At 48.3% G+C, this 26,138-nt stretch overlaps 1 protein-coding gene across 1 annotated transcript in view; it reads left to right on the forward strand.

Annotated features, from left to right (window-relative positions):
- Positions 1-3,225: 3,225 nt before the first annotated feature.
- The window catches only part of Slc25a48 (solute carrier family 25 member 48), a 36,018-nt gene continuing 13,105 nt past the window's right edge, over positions 3,226-26,138 (forward strand). The window contains exons 1-5 of the mRNA XM_076857626.2: positions 3,226-3,378; positions 4,702-4,708; positions 7,857-7,900; positions 14,110-14,181; positions 16,872-17,130. Of these exons, the coding sequence (XP_076713741.1) occupies positions 3,226-3,378; positions 4,702-4,708; positions 7,857-7,900; positions 14,110-14,181; positions 16,872-17,130 (535 nt within the window). The remainder of the gene's footprint in view (positions 3,379-4,701; positions 4,709-7,856; positions 7,901-14,109; positions 14,182-16,871; positions 17,131-26,138) is intronic.

Raw genomic sequence — 26,138 nt, forward strand, 5'->3', positions numbered from 1 at the left:
GCAGAGCTGGGGATACCACCTGTGATGAGGCTCAATCAGGGCTGAGTTCTGTTTCCCCAGATGTGAAGACTGAACCCCAAGAAAAGGCCAAGGCAAACACAGAAAGCAAGTTTTACTTAAGGATGAGAACAGACTTCTCCCAGGAGGAAGATACCCAGGGTTGGTATCCAAGGGAGTTGGGGGTCCTGCCCCTTTTATATACTTCAGAATTTCTTTGTTCTCATGGCCTCTCCCCGCCATCCTGCATACATGGCCAGTGACCAAAGTGACTCATGACCTTTTGGTGGGCCACAAGGTCATGAATGAAGCCATCCTCCAGGGGTCCAGGCTGGAAGGGAGCTGCCCAGGAGGCATTCATTAATAGCCCCCAGCTGGAAGGAACAGTTCCCTGAAAGCAGGTCACCTTGACAACAGCAGGTAAAGGGCTCTGGAGGTGAAGTGTGACAGAAGAGACTGGACACCTGAGGAATTTTCAGGAAGCAGGTTTACTGACTGCAGGGTCCAAAAGGGCTAGTGCCTAAAATTTCTCCCCTGGACCACAAGTGAAAGGAAAGCGAGGAACCAGGAGACAGGCAAGCAAGAAATGAAAGATAGGAGACGGTAGGGTCCTTGCTTAGCATCTGGGTGGCCAGCTGAAGTGACAGCTGTCCTTTTAAGGCTTTCCCGCCCAAAGGCCTTTCTGAGAAAGACTCGCCACTCAATCATACCAACCCCACCCTTAATGGCCCACATTAGGACCCACCCCGCTCTAAGCCACCCCCCCCAAAATGTCCCAAACCCGAAGCCTGTATTGCCTCTCCCCATCTATGGAGAGGTAGCCTTTATCTGTCAGCTCTGACAAGCAAACTGTCGTGTGTATCTCTGCCTGGTCTCTGACTTTCATTTCTTGCTCATCCATCTCCTGGTTCTTCGCTTTCCTTTCAGAGACCAGACAGAGATGCACACAGGAGAGTTTATAGGGCATCTCTCCATAGATGGAGAGAGGCAAAACAGGCTTGAGTTCTGGGATTTTTATGGGACAGGCTCCGGGATTAGAGCCTGGCGGGTCCTAATTCGGGTGGTTAAGGGTGGGGTTGGTATGAGAGAGTGGTGAATCTTTCTCAGAAAGGCCCTTGGGTGGGAAAGGGCCGTTCTTAGGATGGCGGCTGTCACTTAAGATGGCCATCCAGATGCTAAGCATGGACCTTACAATGACTATTTTAGAAATTCTTTGAACTTTATACACAGTGGGGGGAGGGGGGCTAGGATGGTCCCTTGACAAGCGCTTTACATTCCATCCTCTAGACAGAGTTTCACAAGTTTTTTTGTTTTTTGTTTTTCTGCAAACCAGGCATTTACAAGAAGAGGAAACTACCACAATGCCCTTCTGCAGAAGTTTTTTGCTGATAAAAAGCTTTCTGATAAGCTAAGAGGAACTTACATGCCACAAATATGGTGAGGGTTTCTGGTTTATTTTGGTAAGGTCTTCTGGGTAGAGGTCTCTGGCCTGCTTCAGAGCTTTAGCATTTGGCCTGGAGTGAAGTGGACGTGTCCTGAAGATATTAACATTCCATTCCCTTTGAATCAGCTTCCATCTTCCTGACAGAGATCTTCTAGCTACACTAACTGCCTGACCTTTGTTCCTGCTTCACTAGAATGGGGGTATCCGTGGTTTCTGGCTGCTACAGGGAAGGAAGAGCCTCCCAGAGGCATAGTGAGCTACCTACCTGGCCAGGTGCAGGGTTCTGAAAAATTCCCCCTGTGTAGGGCTTCCTTCCCAGTGGGCTGCGTGCACTCAGCAGGAATGTTGCAGGACCTTCCATTATGGGGGAGGTCTCCTGGGGCCTTTCCCAATGAAAGCCACTTCTTCAGGAATAAGTTGGAATCTGTTCTCATACAGCCAAGTCTATAATTCAGATGTGGAAACTTTCACATACTGATTTAGTCCAGTTGCTAAAAGATTAAAATGTAGTTTGAAATACGTACACATTATATACATTGAACATATAGTAATTTCCATCATGTGTGATGTGGGGTTAATAGCACAGAACTCACAGAGCTACTGTGAAGAATAAATCCAGCACAGGGAAAAGGGCATGATTTAAGTGTTCAGAAAATGCTGGACATCCATAATAGCTAATATTTATTTAGAGGTGAGTTAAAGCTATGTGATTTCCACACATTATCTCATTACTTACTAATGGGGGCGGGGAGGAGTTTCTTAACCCAAAGGTCTTGGAGAATGCAGAGAGAGCTTGGGGGGGGGGGATCCCTAACTCTAATACTCATTTGGAAACTCATGTGTTCTGTATACTTTATAGCAAAACTATCTGTGGCTTTTAATTAGCTCCTCAAATAATGAAGAATGGGTTTCTAAATTATTTCTGTGCTGTTCAGCTCATGCACAGGATGACATGTTCCCACAGGTAAATAATCCTATCACAGCAAGACTATGGTGTTTGTAACCAAATGTTTCCTGACCTTGGATAAAACTCCCTTGAAGTTTGCAAAAATATCCCTCAATTCATTTCCAGTGTCAGAGACAATGTGATCTATTTCAGGCTAAGGCGAGCACTTTCACCTCAAAGGCATTGAGGCTCTGCACTTGGCAAGGGAGAGGATGACTAGAAGTAGGGAGGGCTAAGGGAATTCCATTTGGTGGCCCTTGCTGCTTTGGCCCTGGGACTTGCGGCGCGCACGCTCATCCTGCCTGAGTGCTGCGCCTTTAAGGTCCACTGGGGGCGTGATGTCAGCGGCCCGGGAGCACTTGCAGAGGTGAGCCGGCAGCCTGCGCGGCGGGTGACTTGGTTAGGAGTAAGACCCGCAGAGGGCTCCAGACTCCCACTTTGATCAGAGCACTTGGCCCCCGCCGGCCATGTCCTGCAGGCACTGAGTGAGCACTGCCCTGGCTCTGAGAGGGCGAGCGGCACTACAGCAGCCATGAGCAGCTTCCAACTGGAGGACTTCGCCGCGGGCTGGATCGGAGGTGAGTGCCGAGGACGGGAGCGTGAGCTACCGGCACTGCACCGGCTGTTTGCACGTTGTCCTCTGGCTTTGGAAACTTTGCCCCCAGCACCTTCCTTCACGCGCAGTGGCTGCCGCGACGCCTTGGTGCGGGGAGCGTCCCCCGTCCGAAGCCCTCGAGTCCTCTGGGTGGTCTGGCTATTCAGTGGAACTCCTCGAGTTTCATGATTGACCCTGAGCTGATTTGCTTCAACCTTAGGATCCGAGGAGCTTGATCTGGTAATGATTAAGCAGTCCGTAGAGCTCACAGCCAATGGAGCCTCCCTGGCGGGCACCCACCCTTCAGCGACGGGTTTGCACCTGAATCTGGGGACGTGGCTAGCAGGAACTTGGCTGCGAGTTGGCGCTTGGCCGCTGAATCCTGGGCGCGGGATGGTGAGGGGTTGCAAGGTCCGGCTGGCTCTAGGGGGCGCCCGGATTGGAAGGAGCAGAGCGCAGGGAGAGGAGCTCCAGACTGCAGATGCTCAGTAACAGCTGGCAGGAACCCTTCCTGTTCTCAGCAGTGGTCAACCTTCAGCCAGTGCGCTCCTTCAAGGTCCTTCCTGGCACTATTGGGCCTACTGGTCCCTTCGCCATCACTCCCTGAGCCGCTCTGCTGGACCTCAGGTGGGTTGCTTGGGCCAGAGGTGCATCCAATTTCCTTGCTTCTCCTTTTAAAATACCTGTATTCCTCCTTTCTCAGGTATGAGGGAGTAAGTGTAGACGTTTGATGGACCTTGTTGATTGTAAAAAAAAAAAAAAAAAAAAAAACCTTTATTTTGACCCGCCCAAGATTAAAAGAGATGCTGTTTAAAAATATAAAAAATTAAAAGAGATGCTGTTAAATTCAACCCCTCCCCCAAAGGAGGGGCACTAAGTAAAAAGATCAACAAACCAGATAAGACTCCAGGTCTTCCCCTCCCACCTAGCAGGCCTCTGGTCTTTTCCCTGGTAGCTGGCAACTGGTCCTGCACACACCTTCCTGGACAGAGGTAGCTTTTTCCACAGCACCCAGTCTGTTGGCACAGGAGCCTCTGGGTGGGGCTGAGAATTGCCTCTCCTAAATGAACCAGCCAGAGGCCCATTTGACATACCCAAGCCCTCTTTGAACAGTCCTTCAACCACTTGGAGGGGTAGACAGAGGGGGGAGACCCCTCCCTGTATGGCCCCTTTAGTTTTCAGTAGAGTTGCTGATGGCTGGGTTTGAGAACTGCCCTGGAGGGTGGGCTGAGGCAGAGGAACCCAGTCCTCTGATAAGACAATTCTGAGATTGCCCTTATTTTTGTTTTGTTTTGTTTGTTTATTTGTTTTTGCCTGCATGAAATGATGGTGAAGGTAGTCACATGAATGCTTACTAAGGTGTAACTTTACTGAGGTTTATGCATAACTTATTGAAGTTAATTTTACCTAACATAAAATTCATTTCAAATGTACAATTGAATGATTTTTAGCAACTTTACCAAGTGGTGCAACTGTCACTATAAATTAGTTATTGAGCATTGTCAACCCCCAGAAAGATCTCTCAAGTCCATTAACAGCTGAGCTTTGCTTCCCTTCCTCCCCCCTAGATAACCACTAATCTGCCTTCTATAAATTTGCCTTTCCTGGATCTTTCATAGCAGCTAAATCCTGAAAAGTGGGTGTCTTGCATTTGTTCGTACATATTTCTTTACTAATAACCCTAAATGAAGTGGGTACTATTACATTCTCATTTTACAGATTGGAGGTACAAAGAAATCCTAAGGCCATGCATCTAACATGGGCACTGGTATTCTGACCCAGACAACTGGGCACCAGGGTCTGACTCCCAGGGTGGTAACTCCCAGACTTGTCTATACTTGTTGTCTTTGTTAACAACCTTGTATGGAAAAATTTCCCCATAACAACCTCCACGTTTTATTTGGAGTTATATAAGTCTTTGAGATCCCAAGATCTGGAAACTACTGACCCCCCAAATCCCATTTTAAAAAATCTGGCACCTCTTGCTTTCCAGATGGGTGGGCTGATGAGTGTGAGCAGGGAGACGCTGACCCAAGACCAGAGCTGAACTGTGCTCAAGGCAGAGGGAAGCCAGCACCGGTTCTGGGGGACTTGCCTCCCAGCCTGAGGACCAGAGCTCCTTCCACCTTGCTGGGAGGGGTCCTGCAAAGTGGGACTGAAGGCTCCAGGCTTTCTTCGACCTCCACCCATCATCACTTCTGTGCCACTGCCCAGTTCAGGGAGAAGGATGAGGCGAGAGAGGACAGGAAGATCTGGACCAAAGGATTAGCTAAATTCTCTGTCCCTGTAAATACAGAATATTCCAGGGCCCTGACTTAGCTGACTTGGTTAAATCACTTCTGCTGGCAGAGCCATTGTCTCTTAAGTCACTGGACTGGAAAATTTATTTTGGAAGAACAGCTCCTGTTTGAATCTCAGTCACCAGCTTCCACAAGGGTTTCTTTATCTAGGGGGCCTTGCTCTTCCCAGAATGGTACAGGCCTCTGTGAAGACAGGTTTTGTTGTTGTTGTTGTTGTTTTAATGAAAAGGTCCATTGTATCCATCACCTTTGGATCTTTAAAAGAACATCATTCAAAAGTGACAATATCTATGGTGCACACCTGTAATCCCAGCTACTCGGGAGGCTAAGGCAGAAGGATCACAAGTTTGAGGCCAGCCTTAGCAACTTACTGAGGCCCTCTCAAAAAAAAAAAAAAAAAAAAATGGACAGGGGATGTGGCTCCGCGGTAAAGTGCCCCTAGGTTCAACCTCCAGTGCCTGCCCCTAACCCCTTCAAATAAAATGAAACAAAGAAAAGTTGAATAACCTACAGATAACTTAAAAGTTGCTGGATTTTCTCTTCACCCCCTTGCTTTTTGAGTTGAAATTCACATAATGTAAAATTAGCCATTTGAAAGTGTGCAATTCAGTGGCATTTTTTGTACCTTTACAATCCTGTGAAACCATCACCTTTATCTAGTTCTAAACCATTTTCCTCATGATGATTAAAGTAAATCAGGACAGACCTGAAGAATCCCTGGGCAGACAAAGTTAGTGAGGTCTCAAACAGAGACCTTAACATTGCTTAATTTGCAAACATGAGTAAAACGACTTGGGCTATTTCTTATAAATTCTTATATTAAAGAAAAGCAGAATTGATGCTTGATGACTCAGAAGTAATCAGCTAACCTACATAACTAGGGACTTTCCAACAGGACATACCTAAGACAGCACCTGTGTAACCAATCAAATACAGTCATGTGCTGCACATTGAAGTCTCATCTTGGTCAATGACGGACCATGTAGTTGATGGTGGCCATGCCACGTAGCTAGGTGTGCAGTAGGCTGTACCCTCCAGGATCCAGGTTTGTGTAAGTACACTCTGGTGTTTGCCCAAAGATGAAACCACTTAACGATGCATTTATTGAGCCTGCATCCCATCATTAGAGCTCACATGATCATGATTTCCCTGCTGCATCTCTGTATCTAGAAAGCTTCCTCTGTCATTCTCTTGTGTGTGGAGCTTCTGAACCACTCCTTCCTTGCAGTTGTCCAATTCATAAATGTTTGTTTGCTCAACAAATGCTTTAAAATTTTATTGTGCTTCAGTTTACTTTTTAACATGGACAAAGAAAGTCCTGTACCCATTAAACAGCCATTCCCATCTCCCCTGCCCACAGCCCTGTAAACCCACTAATCTGCTTTTTTTCTTTACAAATTTACCTGTTCTAGATAATTTGCATAAGTGGAATTATACAACACAACATGTTGCCTTTGTGTCTGATGTATTTCACTTAGCACGTGTTTTTTGCGGTTCATCCACATGGTAGCATGTTCAGTACTTCATTCCTATTTATAGCTAAATAATATTCCATTGTATGAATGGACATACCACTCTTATTGGTTGGTGGACATGGGGCTTTTGTAAATGATACTGACATGAACCTGCATGAATATGTACTAGCTTTTGGTTCTTGGATATATCTCTAGAAATAGAATTTCTGGGTTGTGTAGTAATTCTGTAATTTGATGTTTAATTTATTTTAAGGAATCAACCAACTGTTTTCCACAATGGTTGCGCCTGTTCACATTCCCACCAACAACATACAAGACTTCCAATTTCCTACATCCTTGCCAACACTTGTTATTTTCCTATCAGGTATACAAGGGAATGTCATTGTGATTTTGACTTGCATTTCCCTAAATGTTGAACATCTCTTCATGTCTTTCTGGGCCATTTGTATATCTTCTTTAAAGAAGTGTTTATTCAAGTCCTTTTACCCATTTAACAATTTTCTTAGTTGTCAGAGTTTATATATTCTGGATACTAGACTCTTATCACATACATGATTTGCCAATATTTCCCTCCATTCTGCAAGTTGTCTTCACTTTCTTGAGAATGTTTTTTGATGCACAAAAGCTTCTCATTTTTGTGAAACCCTGTTTATATTTTTTCTTTTGTTGCTTGTGTTTTTGGTATTATACTTAAGAGTCCATTGCAAATCCCAGGTCATGGAGTTTTTTTCCTCCCTATGTTTTAGTTTAAGCGTTTTATTGTTTTAGCTCTCCCGTTTAGATTTTTGATCTATTTTGAATTAATATTTTGTATGATATGAGGTAGGGAACTAAATCCATTCTTCTGCATATGCATGTCATTTTCTCAGCACCTTATTTTCCTTCTCTGAGGTGCTTCTTAAGTCAAGGTTTAGGTTGGCTCCATTTTCTCTGCCTTCCTTGGTACTTGGACTAGTGTACATTGGAAGCTCTGTAGCAACTGATCATCGACTGAATGAGTGAACCCATATACCTGAGTCCTCTGTCCTGTTCCAAGAGCCAGCTGATACATACAGGAGACCAAGGTATGAGTGACCAGATATTATTCTTTGATCCACAGGTGCAGCCAGTGTCATTGTTGGCCACCCTTTGGACACAGTCAAGGTACAGTTCCCATGTTTCCCATTACATCTTGGAGCCTCTGGGTCTGTGCCCACTCTTTCTGATTCTCCTGAGACTCTCTAGTCCAGGGAAGGCTCTCTGCTTCCAGCTCAGAGGTCTGGGGGTGCCAGAAGTCCTGGTTTGGAATGGCTCTCCCCTTTCTACTTGATGGTGAATTTGTTCCTGTGAATGTCCCATCCCTGCCTCAGGTTCTCATGAGTTGATGAAGTAGGGGACAGGACAATGGCCAATATCCTCCTCCAAGTCCCTCTACAGCTGAACAATCAAAAAAGGCTTCAAATGTGAGGTTGCAATCGAGCCCAAAATGTAAGGTTGATTTTCAGATAATTAGGAAAGATGTACCAGGCACAGGGGACAGCATGGGTCTAAAAGGCACTGAGATAGAGATGTCAGGATCCATGCTTGGGAAAGGCAAGATGGCCAGTTTGGCTGATATGTCAGGTTCCTGATGCAGCTTTGGGTCAGAATCCAGGTAAAGCAGGTCAGCACTCAATCTTCAGAGAACTTGAATGTCAGGTTAGCACCTTGGACCTAGTTGGGAGTGGGAGCCATTGTAACTTGATCAGGCATAAAGGATGTGAAGACTCTCCAGCTGGCATGGCCATTCTGACATTGGGATTTATCTCTGACAGGGGACGGTGCTTGCCTTAGGTCACATAAGTTCAAATCTGAGGAGTGAGATGCTACAAAAGAGTTCTCTTTGACCCCACCCTACCCCTGTCTTCTGTCCCCAGAGATGAACAGGACTCGGTCACCTGGGAACGTGGCCACACATAATGTCTTCTCACTCCTGACTTCCAGATCTCCCTGGGTTGTGCTACAATTTCCTTTCTCACTATCTTCCTCCCTGTATGATAATGGGCCCCTCTGAGGTCAGAGCTCAGGCCTACTCTCTTCTCAACTGGAAGATCATCCTACTTGTCTTAATATACATAGAAAAGCAGGATGTGAATATTCCATCCCTGCCTGCAGATTCTCATGAGCTGATGGGGGCGGGGGTAACAGAACACTGGCTAATAGCCTCTACCAAGAGGATGGCAGGCAGGGCCAGTGCTGGACAGTGGGCATTTGTGGTAGTGAGCCAAGCAGTACGAGCTTTCCATTGTAGACACAATGAGAGAGATAAAAGGCAGGAACCAGACTTTAGAGAGGGGCTGTATTAGGGCTGGGACTCAAAGTCCCAAAGTAGACTTAGCCTCCAGTAACCCTACCTCACTGGTCAGTGTTTCTTTACATTTAGAATCCCTGGAACAGACTGGGGCCCAGTATAGGTTTCCTGAATGAAGGACGATGGCCCAGAGCCACTTTTTCAAAACCACCAGTCAGGTCGCTGTGGGCTTGGCCCCCGGGGGAACAGCGCCCCCAATACTCCTGGCCAAAGTGGTCAGAACTGGGCTCTGGAGATGCCCTCCATTTTGGAAACCATCCTCGAGGCCATACCTTGTCCATGGTCAGCTGAGGTCCTCTGCTGTTTTGGTTGAGGCTGCCAAGGTCTATGCATTCTCCCATCTGCCTGGGTGTTCAGAGCAGAGGGACCCAGAGGAACAGGAGTTGGGACCAGGAGGCCTGGGGGTCAAGGTGGCTTTTCTGAAGGGGGTGGGGGCTGCTGCAGATAGATGCCAAGGATGGGGTCATCCCAGGGGTTCTGCCTGTCCAGCCTCCCCAGTCCCTTTCCTGGACACAATAGCTGGGAAAGATGGGCTGCTGGGGTCCATCTTTCAGGGGGCCAGAGGAAGAGGAGGCTGCAGGCCCACAGAGGTGGACGTTTTGTGGCCATTGTCTTTGCACATGCAGGACTGCAGGATGGTAGGTCCTTAGACTTCAGTGAGGAGTCCCAGGTTTCGCTTCCCCAGGGAAGTGAAAGGCAGCCTGGAGTGAGGCTGTAATGTGTGGAATACACGCTAGGGCATCACGGGATTCTGTGTCCGGGATTCAGAGGGCTCTCCAACTATCGCTGAGGCCAGGGGGAAGCTTCGAGGCCTACCAACTGAGCAGAAGCAGCAGCCAGTCTCAGGCTAAGAAGAATGTTTTCTCCAAGGAGGGCCTAGACCTTTGCTGCCCACCCTCTTGAGAGGGTGGACGAGGAAGGAGCCTCTTGGATTGAAGAGGATAAAGAGTCTGGTTTGTTCGAAGCACTTCTTTGCCAAGCACTTATTTGAGTGCCTGAGAGAAAGCCATGCAGGGAGGCTGGGAGGACTGTCAGGAGCTCTGCTATTGTATGTGGGTGGGCCGGGGGTGGGGAGGCGTATGTCACAAGGGGAAGGTGCCAATGGAGCCAACTGGAGACACTGAGGGAGGGAGACTGGGCACTTGTCCACCCATCCAGTCCCCGTCTGCAGGAGCCATTAGCTGATCACTAAGTCTGATGATTTAGCAGTGAGGGAGGCAAGTGAGGGGACAAACATTCAAAGGGGACAATAATTAGGGAACATGCACAAGGCATTTGTAGGTTGTTGTAGGTGCGAGGGAGACAATAACGCAAGGTGATGAGAAGAAGTCACTAGGGGCTTCTCTACATTGGGGGGGTAGTCAAGATGGCTTTTCTGAAGGGGAGGTGGTCAAATGATACAAAAAGCCACACACAGAACGGAGGTCAGAGTGCTCTGACAGAGGCACAAGCTGGTAGAAAGGCTTATGCAGAAGAGGGTGAGGGCTGCTTCATATGCCAAGGAGGGGGCCATCCCAGGGGCTCTGCCTGTCCAGCCTCCCCATTCCCTTTTCTGGGCACAATGGCTACTGGGGTCCATATTTCAGGGGGCCAGAGAAGGTGGAGGTTGCAGGCCCAGAGCGGTGGATGTTTTGTGACCATTGTCCTTGCACAGGCAGGACTGCATGGTGGCAGGTCAGCCAGGGTGTCTGTTCTTCCCATCAGCCCTGCACACCCAGGCCCAGGCTCCCAGAATCCACCCAGGAGAGCTCTGGAGTAAGTTCAGGTCTGGAGTGGACTGACCAGCATCTTAAGGCTGTGACCTGCTGCCCAGATGTAAAGCCCCCAGGACTCTCCAGAGCCAAGCCAAGCCCTCTGGAGGGTCCTCCACACCTCTGTGTTATCTGCAGATGCCCACTGGGTTCTCTCTGGTCTCCCTGAGGGCAGGCCAGGTATCCCAAGAGTGCATCACAACGAGAAGGGTGAGCTTCCTAGCCAGTGGCTTCCAACTCTGCCCTGTTCAGAGCACAACTTAGTTCAGAGCAAGGCACTCTCTTAAGACAGCTAAATAAACGGTTATCCAGGATCTCAGCCCAGTGCAAAGGGCTCTCCTGGACTGGGCCTTATGGAGACTTTGAAGACTCAGATGCCATTCTTGATGACTTTAGGAAGAATAGGCTTTCCCTGACCTCCCCATCCTTTCCAACTTGCCTAACTCTCCCTAGTCTGTCCCAATTGACAGGTCAATTGACAAGGTGATCACTGGCAGGCAGCAGAGCTGAGCCTTGAGAACACAGGCTTTGGAACCACATAGGCTCTGGGTCTGAACCCTGCTTTTGCCATTTCCTGTCTGCATAGCCTTCTGTTAGGGCCCAAATCCCTGGTTTAAATATAAGGCAAGAGTGTTGCTCCTGGTACCCAGCAGACATTTCAAATTGGTAGCTACTATTTTTATCAACATTGTTCTTTTATAAATTAAGTTTTTCTCAGTTATGACATTGTGTGAAAATAGGTAGCTGGGTGGAGGAGCTAGCCTCTGGCTCCTCAGTGGCATGAAGCTGGGATTTTTGGCATCTAGAATGTGCTTCAGCCACTTCCAAAGCAATAGGAAATTAATACAGAGAGTCATCTTTCTTCATCCGGAAAATGTGGGTGGTATCTTGCCTCTCTGCATGTGTGGGATTCAGTGAGGAGACTTCTACGAGACGCCCTGTGTGTAGTTGGTGCATACTAAATGCCAGCTCCTGCTGTAACCGGTGATCCTAGGGCCGTGGGCTTTGCCACTTGCCTCAGGGCCATACTGAGCTCAACATGCTAGGAAGACCTTTGTTCCATGGCTTTGAAATTATTCTATGGTCCGGGTTCTGCTCTGGTTCAAGTCCCCCCATGTACCATTTTCTTAAGTAGTATAAACTCTCAACTTTAGTGGAAACTTGATCCTTCTGGGGACCCTATCATTGCATGGATCCATTATCCAGGGAAAACGGGACAGCGTAGGATCTCAAACCAGCTTTATATGGGGCATAGAGAAAGGTCTACATCAAGTCATCACTGTCCTCATTGGGGACACCCCACCCTAAGGTAGACCTCTGCTTAGCAAGGAGAACATGACAACCCAGTTTCCATCTTGCTCTTTCTTCCCGGTGTCCCTCTTGCCACACAATTTAGAAGTGAGTCTCTTCATCACCACCCGGCCTTTCCTATCTGTGATTTATTTGTCTCCTTAGCATATCACCATTGAACATACATATTTACCTTTGAATTATTTTTTTATTGACTATTTTTTCCAGCCCTAGTAAGTTCCATGAGGTCAAAGACTTAGTCATCTCTATTGAGAATTTCCTGAGGTTGGAACAGACTCCTGTGCTGCAGACACTCAACAAATATTGAATGAGTCATAAATACATTTCCCTTCCCTGATTATGAAAGTAATATTTATGAACAATGTGAAGCCCCTTCCTGCTTATTTTCTATGGCTACATGTGTTTATAAAAATAGATGGATGCCAGTCAAACCTTTGGCCATGCTACTCGTCATGATTATTGTTCCTGGGAGGGGCAGAGGGAGAGAGAGTGGGCCAAAGGAGGTTTCACCTTTATCTGTGATATTAAAACTTTTTAATTGAGAGATTGAATTCATTCCATATTAGTTGTATACTTAAAATTTTCTTTAAAACCATATAAGCTAAAAATAATGAAAGTCACCCTTGCTTATTGTAGGAAAGTTGGAAATGGAGAAAAGTTCCATGGCCCAAAGCATCGCTTAGGGGACCACCACCGTGAGGATGGTGTTTCTCCTGGGTCCTGTCTACTTGCCTTGGTGGTGAGCTCAGGCAGTTTGTGGGAAGAGTCTCCATCTTCCCTGGGTCTTAGCTCCTCAGTGTGCCTGGGTGCTGTGGGAACAGGGCCAGCATCTCCTTCTTTGTGGCTCTCACAGCTCCCTTCCTGCATGGGTGTAGCATGCCATGGTTACCGCCAAACCATTTAATAAGCTATGCATCTTTAAAGAAGTGAAATCCTCTGAGACCAGGGTAGGAGGTGATCTGGGGAATTTTGTGGGCTTCCTCAGACCCTCTATTTGTCATTTGCTGTCCCTGGTCACCAAAGCCAGCCTTCCTTAGAGGACACCATGCCTTCACCATTCAGCCCCTCAGTTAGCCAGTGCAGAGCAACCATTGTGCCAAGGCTGTGCTCAACTCTGGGGACAAAGGGGAAGGTAGACAGATGGCCCTGCCTTACTCGGGTAATCCAACATAAACCGTATGTCAACAAGCAGATAAGGTCATTGCTACGGTCAGACCCAAGAGAACAGGAGCTGGAGGAAGAGTCTTTGAAGGGGAGGGAACAGCCAGAGAAAAGTCTAGAGGTGGGAGAGATTGGCTGCTCCAGAGACTGGGAATGTGTGTGTGGTGGGCATGGAGGCCAAGGCATGGACAGGAAATGGCCTGTGGGGTAAGGGGCAAGCTCAGGTGTCCCCTACCTTCTACCCGAGGTTTCTCTAGGTACAGGCAGAGTGTAGAATTAATTTTAAGTTTGGTGGGAGTCCACTGGACAGCTTTAACCAGAGTGACATTGATGTTTGAACATGATCAGACTAATTGTGCAAAGAGACAGGAAGAGGGAAGGCCAGGCCTTTGTCCAGGTGAGAGATGAAGGAGTGAGGACAGGGTGGTGATTCTGGGGGCAAGAAGAGCAGGTCTCCCAGGGTTGTGTGAGGTGTGGGAATGATGGACAGAGACTGATAGGAGAGAGCCGCAGTTGGATATTTGTACTCAATTGGCAGAGATGATACTTCAGTAGCCATTATTTTTGCACAGCTGACTGGCCATGGTCCTTCTTGTAGGCAAAGCAAACTTCTGCTGCATTGAGCAGGACTGAGTGGGACATTAGAAAAGGACAGTGCCTGCAGAAGACAGAGCACAGGCTGGCCAGGCCTGGCTCCTGACTGGGTCACTTTGGGCAGGGTCTTCTTCCTCTGGACATCTTTTGGGGCTATGGGGATGCGATTGACTTCATATGACCCGTGTCCTTGTCTGTCTCCACAGACTCGCCTGCAGGCTGGCGTGGGCTACGGGAACACCTTCAGCTGCATCCGCACCATGTACAAGAGAGAGAGTGTAAGTGTCACCCACCCCCCGCCCCCGTGGGAGGAGGGATCCCTGCCAGGGTCTCACCGGGCTGGGGCCCAGGCCATGGCTCCCACACCAGTGTGTAAAGCAAGAGGCCACTCATTCCGCTCATCACCTTGGCCTGATTTTTCCTTCTCTTCTTACCCCATATATTACATGTTACCCTAACTTATCCTGTCACCTACTACAATATTATTGGGGAAAAACCTGGTTCTGTGTAACCTCTCCGGAGAAATCTGAGGAATATAAAACTGCAGTGTGGAAAATTTCTGCATAAACAGGGTGACCTGTCAGTTTTTGAGTTGGAATGAGTGGCGGGGAAACCATGTGCCCACAGGTATGTATCCCGGTGTGCCTGGGGACACTGAGCTCACCATGTGACCCAAGCTTTTCTGATCAGGCGAGTGAGTAGAGGAAGGAGATTGAGAGGGAGGGATGGAGGATGGGAAAAGGGAAGAATGGTGGAAAGAAATGACCCAACTATCCTATGTACATATGTGAATATGCCACAGTGAATCTCACCTTTATGTACATCGGTAATGCACTCGTTTAAAAAGAAACTATAAATAAATAGAAGAAAGATTGATAGGATAGAGGAAAGGAGGCAGGGGAAAGGAGAAAACGACGGAAAGTGGAAGTACTGAATTGGAGAAAGTATTATTCCATGCATCTCTAATTATGTCACAATGAACCCCAATATTATGTATAACTATAAGGTACTAATAAAAATTTGAAAAAGAAAAAAAGAAAAACTGGCTAAAGTTTTGTAAAAGACACATCAGCTTCCTTCTTGAGAATTACCATGTGATATTCTAAGGCCCCTCTTTGAGAGATTTAAAATACGCCTGAAAATTCAGAGTGAAATGAATATATTTAAAATGAATACAGTGAAACATCATATCATGTACACCCACGAGAACGGGATCCTAATTAGAATAAGTTATACTCCATGTATGTATAATATGACAAAACACACTGTACTGTCACATACTAAAAAGAACAAATAAAGAAATTATATAAAGTTCATTGTGAAAATCAAAAAAAAAGAAAAAAAAAGAAGAAGACGACGAAGAAAGAAACATAAAGTCAGAACAAGCTCTGTGGTATTCCTGCAGCTTTTCCCTGAGTCCCAGGAAATGTGATCTATGGTGACTGCTCCCTCTTAGTACACTAGGGCTTGGGAGCCTCCTATAGTACGATGACATTGTCCACAGACAAAGGGCATCTTACATCAGGGTGATTTAACTCTCCCCATTGGCTGCTTTGAAATCAGGGCAAGCACTGCAAACGTAGTACTTGGTGTTCCAGGGTAATGTGGTGTGATCCCCAAGTCCCCTGAAAGTCAGCCCTTGGGTCTGTGTCCCTTTTGGCACCCATTCCCCACAGAGTCCACCAGCCAATGTCCCAGTTCTGGGGCTTTGATGGGGACTGCAGGTGGTTTCTCTGAAGTACCACAGAAGCAACGTCCTAAGTTATCTGAAGGACCTTGTTATGGAGGAAAAGCCAGAAGCAGTGTGTGTGTGTGTGTGTGTGTGTGTGTGTGTGTGTGTGTGTTTCCTGTCTCTGGCAATCAGGGTGCAGCACATGTGGTCAGGATTATTGGATTAGGGCACAACCTGGATTTTGTACAGTGGCTTTTTAGAACATATCTAGAACATTCCTAGAACATTTTTATTTTGGCATCTGGGTGTTGCCCTGATACCTCCAAGGGCCTGTGGAATTTTCTGGGTTTCCTCAGAGCCCATGTGCAGTGCTCATTGAGAATGCAGTACAGAAAAGACCCTGACCCCAGCCTGCAGCACCTCTCCTCAGCCCCCTGTGCAGGCATAGGGCTGCTCTGGTGTCCTTCCGGGGCTTCCCCCTTCAGCCACTTCTGTCAGGAGACATCCATGCTCAGGGCCCTCATTTGCAGGTTGACCCATGCACCCCTGGAGGACTTCCTTCTTCCCCCTCACCAAGGGCTTAGTGAATTGCACTGTAATTGCCTGTCAATTTGTCTGTCCCTTGCCCTTGCCCTCACTTGCCCTGTCCCCAGACCATGAGCTCAGTGAGGGTGAAGACTGTTTCTTATTGTCCCCTAGGGCCTGGCACATGGGAGGTAACCAGAGAATCCTTTGATGTCAAATAAGGAGCTATGTATGGTGGTTGGCCACTTCTCCCTAGGTGCCCCATTTTCCCCTGGGCCAGCCCCAGACATTGCCATCGAAGCAGCAGGTGGCCTGGAGACCACCACACAGGAGACAAAACATTGGGCAGAAGTGGTTTCTCAGCTGGTTGCGGTGGCTCACGCCTATAATTCCTGCTTCTCGGGAGGCTGAGGCAGGAGGATCGAGAATTCAAAGCCAGCCTCAGCAATAGCGAGGTGCTGAGCAACTTAGTGAGACCCTGTCTCTAAATAAAATACAAAATAGGGCTGGGGATGTGGCTCAGTGGTCAATTCTCCCTGAGTCCAATCCCCAGTAGTACCCTCCAAAAAATAAAAAATTAAAAGAAGTGATTTCTCTCCAGCGGCAGGTGTGCCTGCCCCTGAGTTTCAGCAGCCCTCTCCTGTCCCGTCAGGTTCCTCTTCAAGGCTCTTCACCGACACAGTGGCTTATCAGAGGCCAGGGCAGTGTGGCCTGCAGGGGGCCTGGCCGCATCCCTGGGCCTCATGCTTCCCTCACTGGGTCTCACCACAGGTGTTCGGCTTCTTCAAGGGCATGTCCTTCCCCCTGGCCAGCATCGCTGTCTACAACTCAGTGGTGTTTGGGGTCTTCAGTAACACACAGCGGTTCCTCAGCCAACACCGCTGCGGGGAGCCCGAGACCAGTCCTCGCCACAGCCTGTCTGACCTGCTCCTAGCCAGCATGGTGGCTGGCGTGGTCTCTGTTGGGCTGGGCGGGCCCGTGGACCTCATCAAGATCCGGCTGCAGATGCAAACACAGCCATTTCGGGAAGGTAAGAGGCCAGGGAAGGGGAAGCTGGTGTCTGGGGACCTTGACTCTTTCCTGGGTGGCTGAATCTGGGATGGAGTTTTTAACATCCTTGTTATTGAACAGGACACTCATGTCATGCTCTAGAGATGTTCTAAAAAAGCCACTGAACAAAATCCAGGTTGCGCCCTGATCCAATAATCCTGACCAGATGTGCTGCACCCTAATTGCCAGAGACAGGAACCTCACACACATATGCACACACACACACACACACACACACACACACACACACACGTGCACACACCCTGCCTCTGGCTCTTCCTCCATGTGTGTTCTCATTACTCTAGTTGTAGTAGTAACTGTCATAAGTCAAGTCTTTAGTACATGACAGGTTATGTGGCAGGTATCGGCTGAGAGCTCTGTGTGTGTTCACTTAATTCATCTTTGTGACAGTTCTGTGAGCCAGGTGCTACCATTACCTCTGTTTTACAGATGAGAAAACTGAAGTTCCCAGAGAAAACTGTTTCTCAAGAACACTTAGTGACGGCGAGCAAAGACCAGTTACATTAATTGGCAGCACCCCATGTCAAATGAAAATGCAAGGACTGAATGTTAAAAACAACAGCAAAAAAATAGTTAGGAACTTTACCACTAACCCAAACATGGAGCCCGTGTGGTCGCACAGGTCTCAGCCTCATGATGCTGTCCCTGGGCTGAGCTGGGACTCATACCCCTATCCATCCTACTACCGAGCTGCTGATCTTAGCATTGCCTGCTCCACACACCTGCCCATCCTCTCCCACCTTCCCTGGCTCCTGGCCCTCAGAGCCATTAGAGCTTCATGTTCTGGCGAGTGAGTGTCATGGCTACTGCTTTAGCGCAAGCACAGCGCCATGCTATTCAAACCCATGCCTGGGAGTCGTGAGCGGAGCCCATTCTTAAACAATACGTTTTAGAGATGTGCTTCCAGCCCACCTCCTTCCTAGAACTGAAGCTGTTTTTATTCATGAAGACTCTGTACAAAGACTGAGGTGGCCCAGTAACAAGTACCCAACTCACCTCAGCCTCAGCTGCTACAAAATCTCTGTCAATGGGCAGGGAGTGGGACCTCCTGGGTCTGTATCTCTGCGACACCTCCCGCTGGAGCAGAGACCCCCAGATACAGAAAACCTCTCTCGCTTCCCCCTCTACAGGCCAGATGTGGGTAGAGTAAGGCAGGTCTGGTCACCAACGGAGATATTTCTCAAGAAATACTATCCTCCAGAAGGCCTGGGACTCCATTCCTCCTCTCTGGGAAAGAGCTTTCTGTCTTTTCCTGGGAGTGGCTTTGGCAAAGCGGGGAGGTGCTTGGTGTGCAGAGTCCTGAGCGTCAGCTCTGGAGGAGAGACAAGCTGGGCATCGTGGAAGATAGACTTCAGTTCCTCAGGCTTTCCTTTTCAGATCTTCCACTAATTTTCCGTCTCCCCAGGCAAGATAAAACCCTTCCTGGGCCTCTGTCTCCCTTTCTGTGTGGAGGACGGGCTGGACCTGAGGTCCCTCTCTGGATAAGTCCCCTCTCCCTGGAAGCCTCCTGAATGTCCTCCATATGACCCCTCCGCTCATGGAGGCTGGGGTTAACCCATGTGTCACAACTGAAGTACCCAAAACTCACTCAGGAACATCCCGACTCAATACCCAGCCCCCTGGCAGGTAATGTCCAGAAGAGGACCCACACCTGCTCAGAACAGGAAGCTGATGTTCCCTGTCGGGACGGGTGGAGGGCCTGAGGCATGGCTGCCCCAAGGACATGTCTCATCAGCCAGTGTGCACAGTCACCTTCAGCATGTGGGGCCACCAGGGCGACATGGAACAGGCAGATCCTCACCTTTATCTACTTGGCGTAGTCAACTTAGTTTGATTGAAGGCCTATACCTTGGAGAAATGTTTCAAACTTGCTGATCTCGTCCTGTCCCCAGGTGTAAAAGCAAAGATGTAGAGGGATGAAGAACGTGGTGAGCAGAGTCAGCCCCCACACTGGCTGTTTTGTCTGCCCTCTCTTCTCTAGAAATGCCTTAGTCTCTGATGAGAGGAAACCTCTCCTTAAGTCAAAAAGCTCTTTGGGATCCAGGTGCTGAAAGAGGCTCAGGGATGAGGCTCCTGTGCTCCTGAGAGCAGCCCCATCTCCTTCCTCACCTGCATCTTGTCCCTCTAAGGGTCCCTTGGCTGTGTGGACACCAAGCCCTCTGGTGACTGCAGGTGCCTGGCAGTGTCAGCCACTGGGAAGGGGTAGGAGGCTGAGAGGATTAGGAGGTGGTCATTTTGGCCAGGAATCGCTCCAGAAAATGAGGAAGGATGTGGTCTTCTGGAACTTCTTTCTCAGGAACCCTCTCGGCCAGAAGTAGTACCCTCCAAGACCAGCTAGGACCAGGGAGGTCACATCAGTGAGCCAGAGGTTCCCAGGGAAGCTGCCCTCTTCTATTGTTGTTGAGACCCGTGACCCTCCTATCAGATTTCCTCTTTTGATTGAAACATGAACACAGGGCATATTCCATGGTCTGCCTCCCTCTGCTGTTTGAAAGGCAACAGCAGCTCAGGCACAGGGTGACAGATGAGATGTCCAGGAGGCAGTCGCAAGTGGTGGAGACTGTGGCCCACATCCACCCGAGGGCATGGCGGTCACTGCTCCACCTGACAATCATGGAACCTCTGATGATCCTGTGAGGCGCTTCAGTTGGAAATTGGCAGGTGATTCAATTGAAAGTGACAACAAACACAAACAGAACACAGTGTAGCCCAAAGCTATGTGAATCGAATGGAATGAGGCTGGGGCCAGCTGAAAACAAATGGTCTCTGCTCTGGGTCACCCTTCTCTGGGTGGTGACTTTGCTGTCAAGGGCATTTCCAGCAGCCTAGGGCACAGCTTGTGGAATCTTTCTTGGCTTGTGATTTTACCCCCAAATTGCCAGTCCAGGTCCAGGGTAAAAACCATGTGATGTGATGGTCAGTAAGTACTGAAGCCAGGTGCCAAAGGCCTTGGCTTCTCTGCTTTGAGACACGCAACAAGTAGACTAGAGGCCACATTGGGGCGAGAGCCCAGTTCATCTGGCTGGGGGCTGGCAAAGAGAGAGAGAGTGACTTCTTCCTGGGTGTCTATTGGTGGTGACCCAGGGTCTTTCGTACTGAGGCAGCAGTGTAGAGCATGATTTTGCTGAAAATTGACAAACTACAGAACATCAAAAGGAGAGGGAGGAAATGCTCATCTTCCAAATATAGCCCAGAAGTGGACGCACACTGTCGCAATGTTAATATGCTTCTTTTTCCTATTCTATATACTTAAGTTAGTGATGGCAAGAGGTTGTCCTCATGCTCTATAGACAATTTTATTTCCTTTTGAACTCAACCTATTTTGTTATGAAAAGTGCTGAAAATCAATGGGTAAAACTTAAAATCAATGTGCAATATTCACACACACACACACACACACACACACACACACACACTGGAGGGCCAGTATCACATGGTAAGAATTGAGTTTCTGGAGTTAACCCCACTTTCTTCTAATACTACCTCCACCAATGCCTGGAAACTGGACGACTCGCCTAATATCAATAAGACTCAGTTTCCTCATCTGCAAAGCAAGCACACAGTAGCCACTTCCTAGCTGGGATGCAAGGGATGATGTATCAAATATGAACATCTTGGCATAATGTCTGGCATATTTAAAATGTGAATTAACTGTACTGTTAGTTGTACTATTAGCAAATGTATTATTTTGTGTATATATGGGGAAAAAAAAATCCCACTTTTTTTTTTTTTTTTTAGTTCTAGATGGACACAATATCTTTATTTTATTTATTTATTTTTATGTGGTGCTGAGGCTCGAACCCAGTGCCTCACACATGCTGGGCTCTAACCCTGAGACACAACCCTAGCCCAGTAAATGTATTATTTAACAATCTTCCTACTGGTGAACATTTATTACAGTTTGTCTTCTCCCCAAAACAGTGATGTGATCAGCAAGTTTGTTTATAAAGAATTGCCTTCATTGAGGGTTATTTCCCTACATGCATGGGCTCTTTATTTCATGGGAAGGGTGTGGTCATTTTTAAGATTGTGAAATTGTTATTCAGAAGGGCTTTACCAAATCATACCAGCAGTTGCTGAGATTTAAAGGGAATTTCCACCTGGCACTGACTGCCATTGCACACTCAACGATGGTTGAGTGATCCTCGTGCAAACTCTTCCAGCTCACCAGAGTATTCTCCTGGGGCTTCTGCCACTTGGTAGGCAGTGAGGGCTGACCTGGGTCCACTCGAATATGCCTATAAAAGTACAGAAACCCTCTCTTTTAACATTATCATGACCTTCTGCGGGATGTGAGCCTAAGTAGGTGCTCCGCTCGGCCTAAGCTAAAAGTCGGGTCCGGGTCCTGGGGCCTGCAGTTTCCTTGCTGTCCAGGCCAAGTCCCACCCTCAGGGCTGATGGCCAGTGACATTCACTCTCAGGTCTGTGTTTTCATTAGAGTCCTAATTAAAATGCATGTCACAAGACCCTCACAAAACAGGAGGCCAGATCTCAGAGGATCAGAGGACTCGGGTTTAACTACTTGCTGACTGTCCTGAGGACTTCACCAGGCCCAGCAGGAGGCAAGGGGCTGTGCGACACACCTGTTGGAATTCGCTTTTAGAATCCTTCATTCATGAGCACTTGCTGAGCTCCTGTGCTGAGCCAGGTGGGGTGGGTAAAGCAGAGGCGCTGGGTGCACAGCCCTGCCTGGGGGAGCCCCTAGTCCAGTGGGGAACCAAATGTGTACAGAAATGAAAAAGGGCCCCCCCCCTCTGGAAGGCTCTGGAACCCTGAACTTGGATTCTACAGATCAGGAAGGAACCAGAAAGGAAACAGCTATGGTTGAGATTTTCAAGTGCTAGGAAGGATTTAGAGGTGGGATTCCAGGGTGAAGGGTCTTTCATATTGGGGCAGCAGTGTAGAGCATGATTTCACTGGCAGGAAAATGCATGATGAGGGAGCCGTTTAATTACATAGTACAGGGAGGGTATGGGATGTGGAGGGGACACTGAGAGAGCTGGGAAGAGCTTGGGTTTCTTAGCCAAGGATGGGCTGAGATTGCATGGCAGCAGATACACCTAGGACACCAGAATGACGGACCCGGAGCTGCACTGCAGGAAGATGGATCTGGCCTGAAGGCGGGGGAGGGTGGTGGGAATAGCAGAGGTGGGGTGGTGGGAGTAGCAGAGGCCGGCTGGAGGTGCTGCCCCAGCCCAGGGCCAGGGGCATGGAGTAGAGTGGCGGCTGATCAAAGACCTGGATGGTGTAGCACAAACAAGCCAAGCACGAGGAACCCACAGGAGAGGAGCAGGTCAAAATTGACCCAGGATTTCAAAATCGGGCAATGATCAGGACAGAAGGTCTTCCCCACAGGGAATTCGGTGTCCGATGACGTGTGTATGACAGTGCTGAGCCTGGAGTCGTGATCAGAAAATGCTTATTGTTTTGCAGCTTGGCTGGAGGAACACGACGGTCTGGCTGAGTTTGTGTTGGGTGAGGTGTCTGCAGGATTGCAGCTGCAAGCGTCAGGCTGCAGGTGCGGGCAGAGCTGTGCTAGGCCTAGAACTGACAGTTGAAGTCATGGCGTCAGATGCCAATGCCAAGTGAGCTATCGGGGAAGATGGCCACGATGAGAAGTCTCGAGAAAGGATTTCAGAGGAATTAGAGTAACAACGACACTAACATGAGCTTACTAATCATTAAGCCTATACTCTGGGCTAATGCACATTCCGTTATTAAAACCCCGCAGTAACTCTGAAATAGGTGCGATCAGTACCTTTATTTTATGAGTGGGGACATGGATGCTTGGGTTGTGCAATAGTTGATGTCCACCCCGCTGTTCAAAGATGTGGCAGGGATTGATCCCAGGCCATGCAACACTATGGCCCCTGGGAGCAGAGCCCTGAGATGCTGGTATCACTGGAATATGGGGGTGGGGGCAGGTAAAGAGGGGACAATTGCTAAAGCAGGGTACAGAGACAAAGGGGAGGAAAAGGAAGTCTCTTTTCCAAGTTGGGAGAGAAAAAGGAAAGAGAAAAAAGAAAGAAAAAATCAGAGATCTTTGAGAGCAAGAGGAAGGGAGTTGAGGAGTGACGTCAGGAGAACGGGCTCTGCCAGATGGAAGATGACCTGGATGGAGAATGGGAACAGAGTTCCCAGGATTTTTGGAGAAGAAGGCCCTCCTTTCTGGACATGCCAAGAGGAGATAAGTTGTACTGAGTGATGAGTGGCAGAGAGGGCCTGCTGAGGGTGGCTCTAAGTAGGTGACATCATTAAATCTGTTATAGAACACAAAACCATTTGAGCCCAAGGATCTACATGGGGACAAAAGGGGGCAAAAGCATTTCTCTGGTTTCCCTAAATCCTCAGAGAGTCCCAGCTGAGAAGGCTATGAGCTGTGTCTCTGAGGTCCTGAGTGCTCTCTTTGGCAACGTGATTTTATGGCTTCCATGAAGATGGGTGGCCACTGAGAAAATCACTCTTCTCCAGGGAGGCTGGCCTCCAGGAGGAACAGGTTTCTTAAGACATTCCCAGTACAGGGCAGTATCTGCCAATGGTAGATCCCTGAGGTGACGTGGGTTGTTCCATTCAACTTCTAAAGAAGGAAGATTCTGGAAAGGCAGCAACTCTTGAAGCATGACAAGAGACACAACCTGGAGATAACCCAGGATTATACAGTCTGGGCCTTCTTGCCTCTCATGTAGGCTCCAGGCTGCCAACAGGAAGTGAGAGCTGGGACACTGGCAGCCCAGGAGTGGAGGGAGGAATTCTATGGAGAGGCCAGGCATATAGCCATGCAGTTCAGAACAAGTCCTTGAGCTCTGACTGAGTCCTTTTCAAAATATAGTCCCACATGGCTACCAGGGACCAATGAAGGTAAATACAATAATTATTTACCATTACCATCGTGACATATACATAGAGTATATTACACTGTAATGTACACCATTGTACAATTCACTGTGTAGTGGCACAGTGATGGCACATCATTTGTTTTTTAAATCAATTGATAAGAGCAAGTATTATCCTGGGTTCTGGACTTGATGCCAGTATTGGTCATTCTTGGCTCTGTGTGGGCACCGGTGATCTCCTGCAGCAGACCTGGCTGCAGGCCACAGATGCCTACGGTTGGCAGGCCCAGCACTGTCAGGATCCGGAGTCATGTCAGGACAGGCTAATAAACTCAGGAATGATAACTATTTGCCTTGAATAAGTGCACTTGAACAACACAGGTTTTAGTAAAGTGCCATTTGCCAAAATTCTCTTTGGATGTTCACAAAAGCCAAGAAGGTGGACAGGTCACTCCTTGACCCTACTTTTATAAATAAGGAAGCAAAGACCCAATGAGGGTTGGGCAACAAATAGCAACTGAGCAGGAATGGGAATCCCGGTCAGCCTCTAATGCAGGGCTCTTCCTGTTACAGCGTCTGCCTATTTCAGACCATTCAGGTCCTTAGAAAATGGCTGGACTCTTTAGAAACGGGCACTAAAGGAGAGCTTCCCAGCTGGTTATGTCCTGGGAAAGTGATGAAAGGGGTCCACCGGTGCTGTGGCCCTCTCAGCTCTCAGCCATGGCCATTAATTCAGGAAAACACTAGTGATGGGTTCGGGGGGAGGTGGGGTGAAGAAAAGACAGAGAAAAAGCTTAGAGAAAAAGCTGGGGCCAGGGGAGCCCTGACCTCTGGTGGAGGAGCCATGACCCAGAGCTAGCTCAGCATGTTTTTAATATAGGTTTCATCAAAAGGTTATTTGTGGGAATGGTTCAACAAAGCAGGCCATCTGAAGGTCGCAGGGCTGGTGAAATATTAGGGTCATCTTGTTAGGCTCAGAATTCTCAATCCCTGAGGGTTGGTGCCTGAGCTCAAGGTCCCGACTGATACAGCTCTGCTGCTTTGCCTGGAGCCTCCTCGGGCCAGCATCACCAGAGCAGCTGGGTCATCTTGACCTTCACCTTTGCACAGGAAGTTCCCAGTGCAATGCAGCCACGAGGCAATCAGAGACCATGATCCAAATCACCGCTCTCCACACACTGGGCTGCTCAGCTCTAAACCAAACCCAAACTAAGGAGGTGATGATGGCCAGCTTTCTGCTGGAGTCCAAACCACTCCATCACTGGGTGCCCCTGTAGCCTCTTAGACAGTGCTGTAGGTGGGACCATGACTTTGGAGTTCCTCTTAGTATCTCAAGCCTCTGGCCCAAGCATCAGATAGGGCCGACCTTTGCTAAATACTAAGCGTGCAATGCTTTGGGAGGGAGGCCCCAGTGCTGCTGGAACCCACCCAGAACAGATGCTCCTGGGAAACAATGTCAAGGTACATAGGGACTCAGGCACTGGGTCTCTGTGACAGGGCGCAGTGTGTGATTCCTGTCACCAGGAAGTATATATACACACACACACTCAGAACACAGTAGCATCAAAGTCGGACCCCACCCCCCGAAAAGACAAAGTTACCTACAAGGGCACGTGCCTCCAGGGGACCTTCTGGCCCAGCCAGGCCAGTGAGCAATGAAGGTCAAAGCAGTGACATGTGGTCAAAGGAGCAGTGGTAGGGAGGAGCCGATGAGGCAGGGGCCTGCAGGGGGCTTCTTTTAGCACCCTGTGGGCTCCTTCACTCCTCGTGGAGGTGAGAAGCAGGTGGGAGCCAAATCCACTGACCTTAACCGTCCTGCCAGTTTTGGTGTTGGGTGTAAGCTAGCCCTAGTTGAATTTGGGAAAAGAAAAGAATCCCAGGCCTCCTGAGTTTTTGAGGTATATAATTCATTCCTGTCATAGAAAAAGATAATATGCCTTTGATTTAGAGAAGGCTATAAAAAAAATGGTCTCAATGGCAAAGCACTCATGAGATATGACCAAACTTTGATTTATATTTTCATCATTACAGAATAAAAATTTCTAGATAGAGAAATTAAGTATCTTTACTTTAGAAGAAGATAAATTTTATGTCAGTCCTTTCACACACACATGGCCCTGAAACCAAGCCCTGA

The sequence above is a fragment of the Callospermophilus lateralis genome, chromosome 5, assembly GCF_048772815.1.
Source record: "Callospermophilus lateralis isolate mCalLat2 chromosome 5, mCalLat2.hap1, whole genome shotgun sequence".
Taxonomy (NCBI): Eukaryota; Metazoa; Chordata; class Mammalia; order Rodentia; family Sciuridae; genus Callospermophilus; species Callospermophilus lateralis.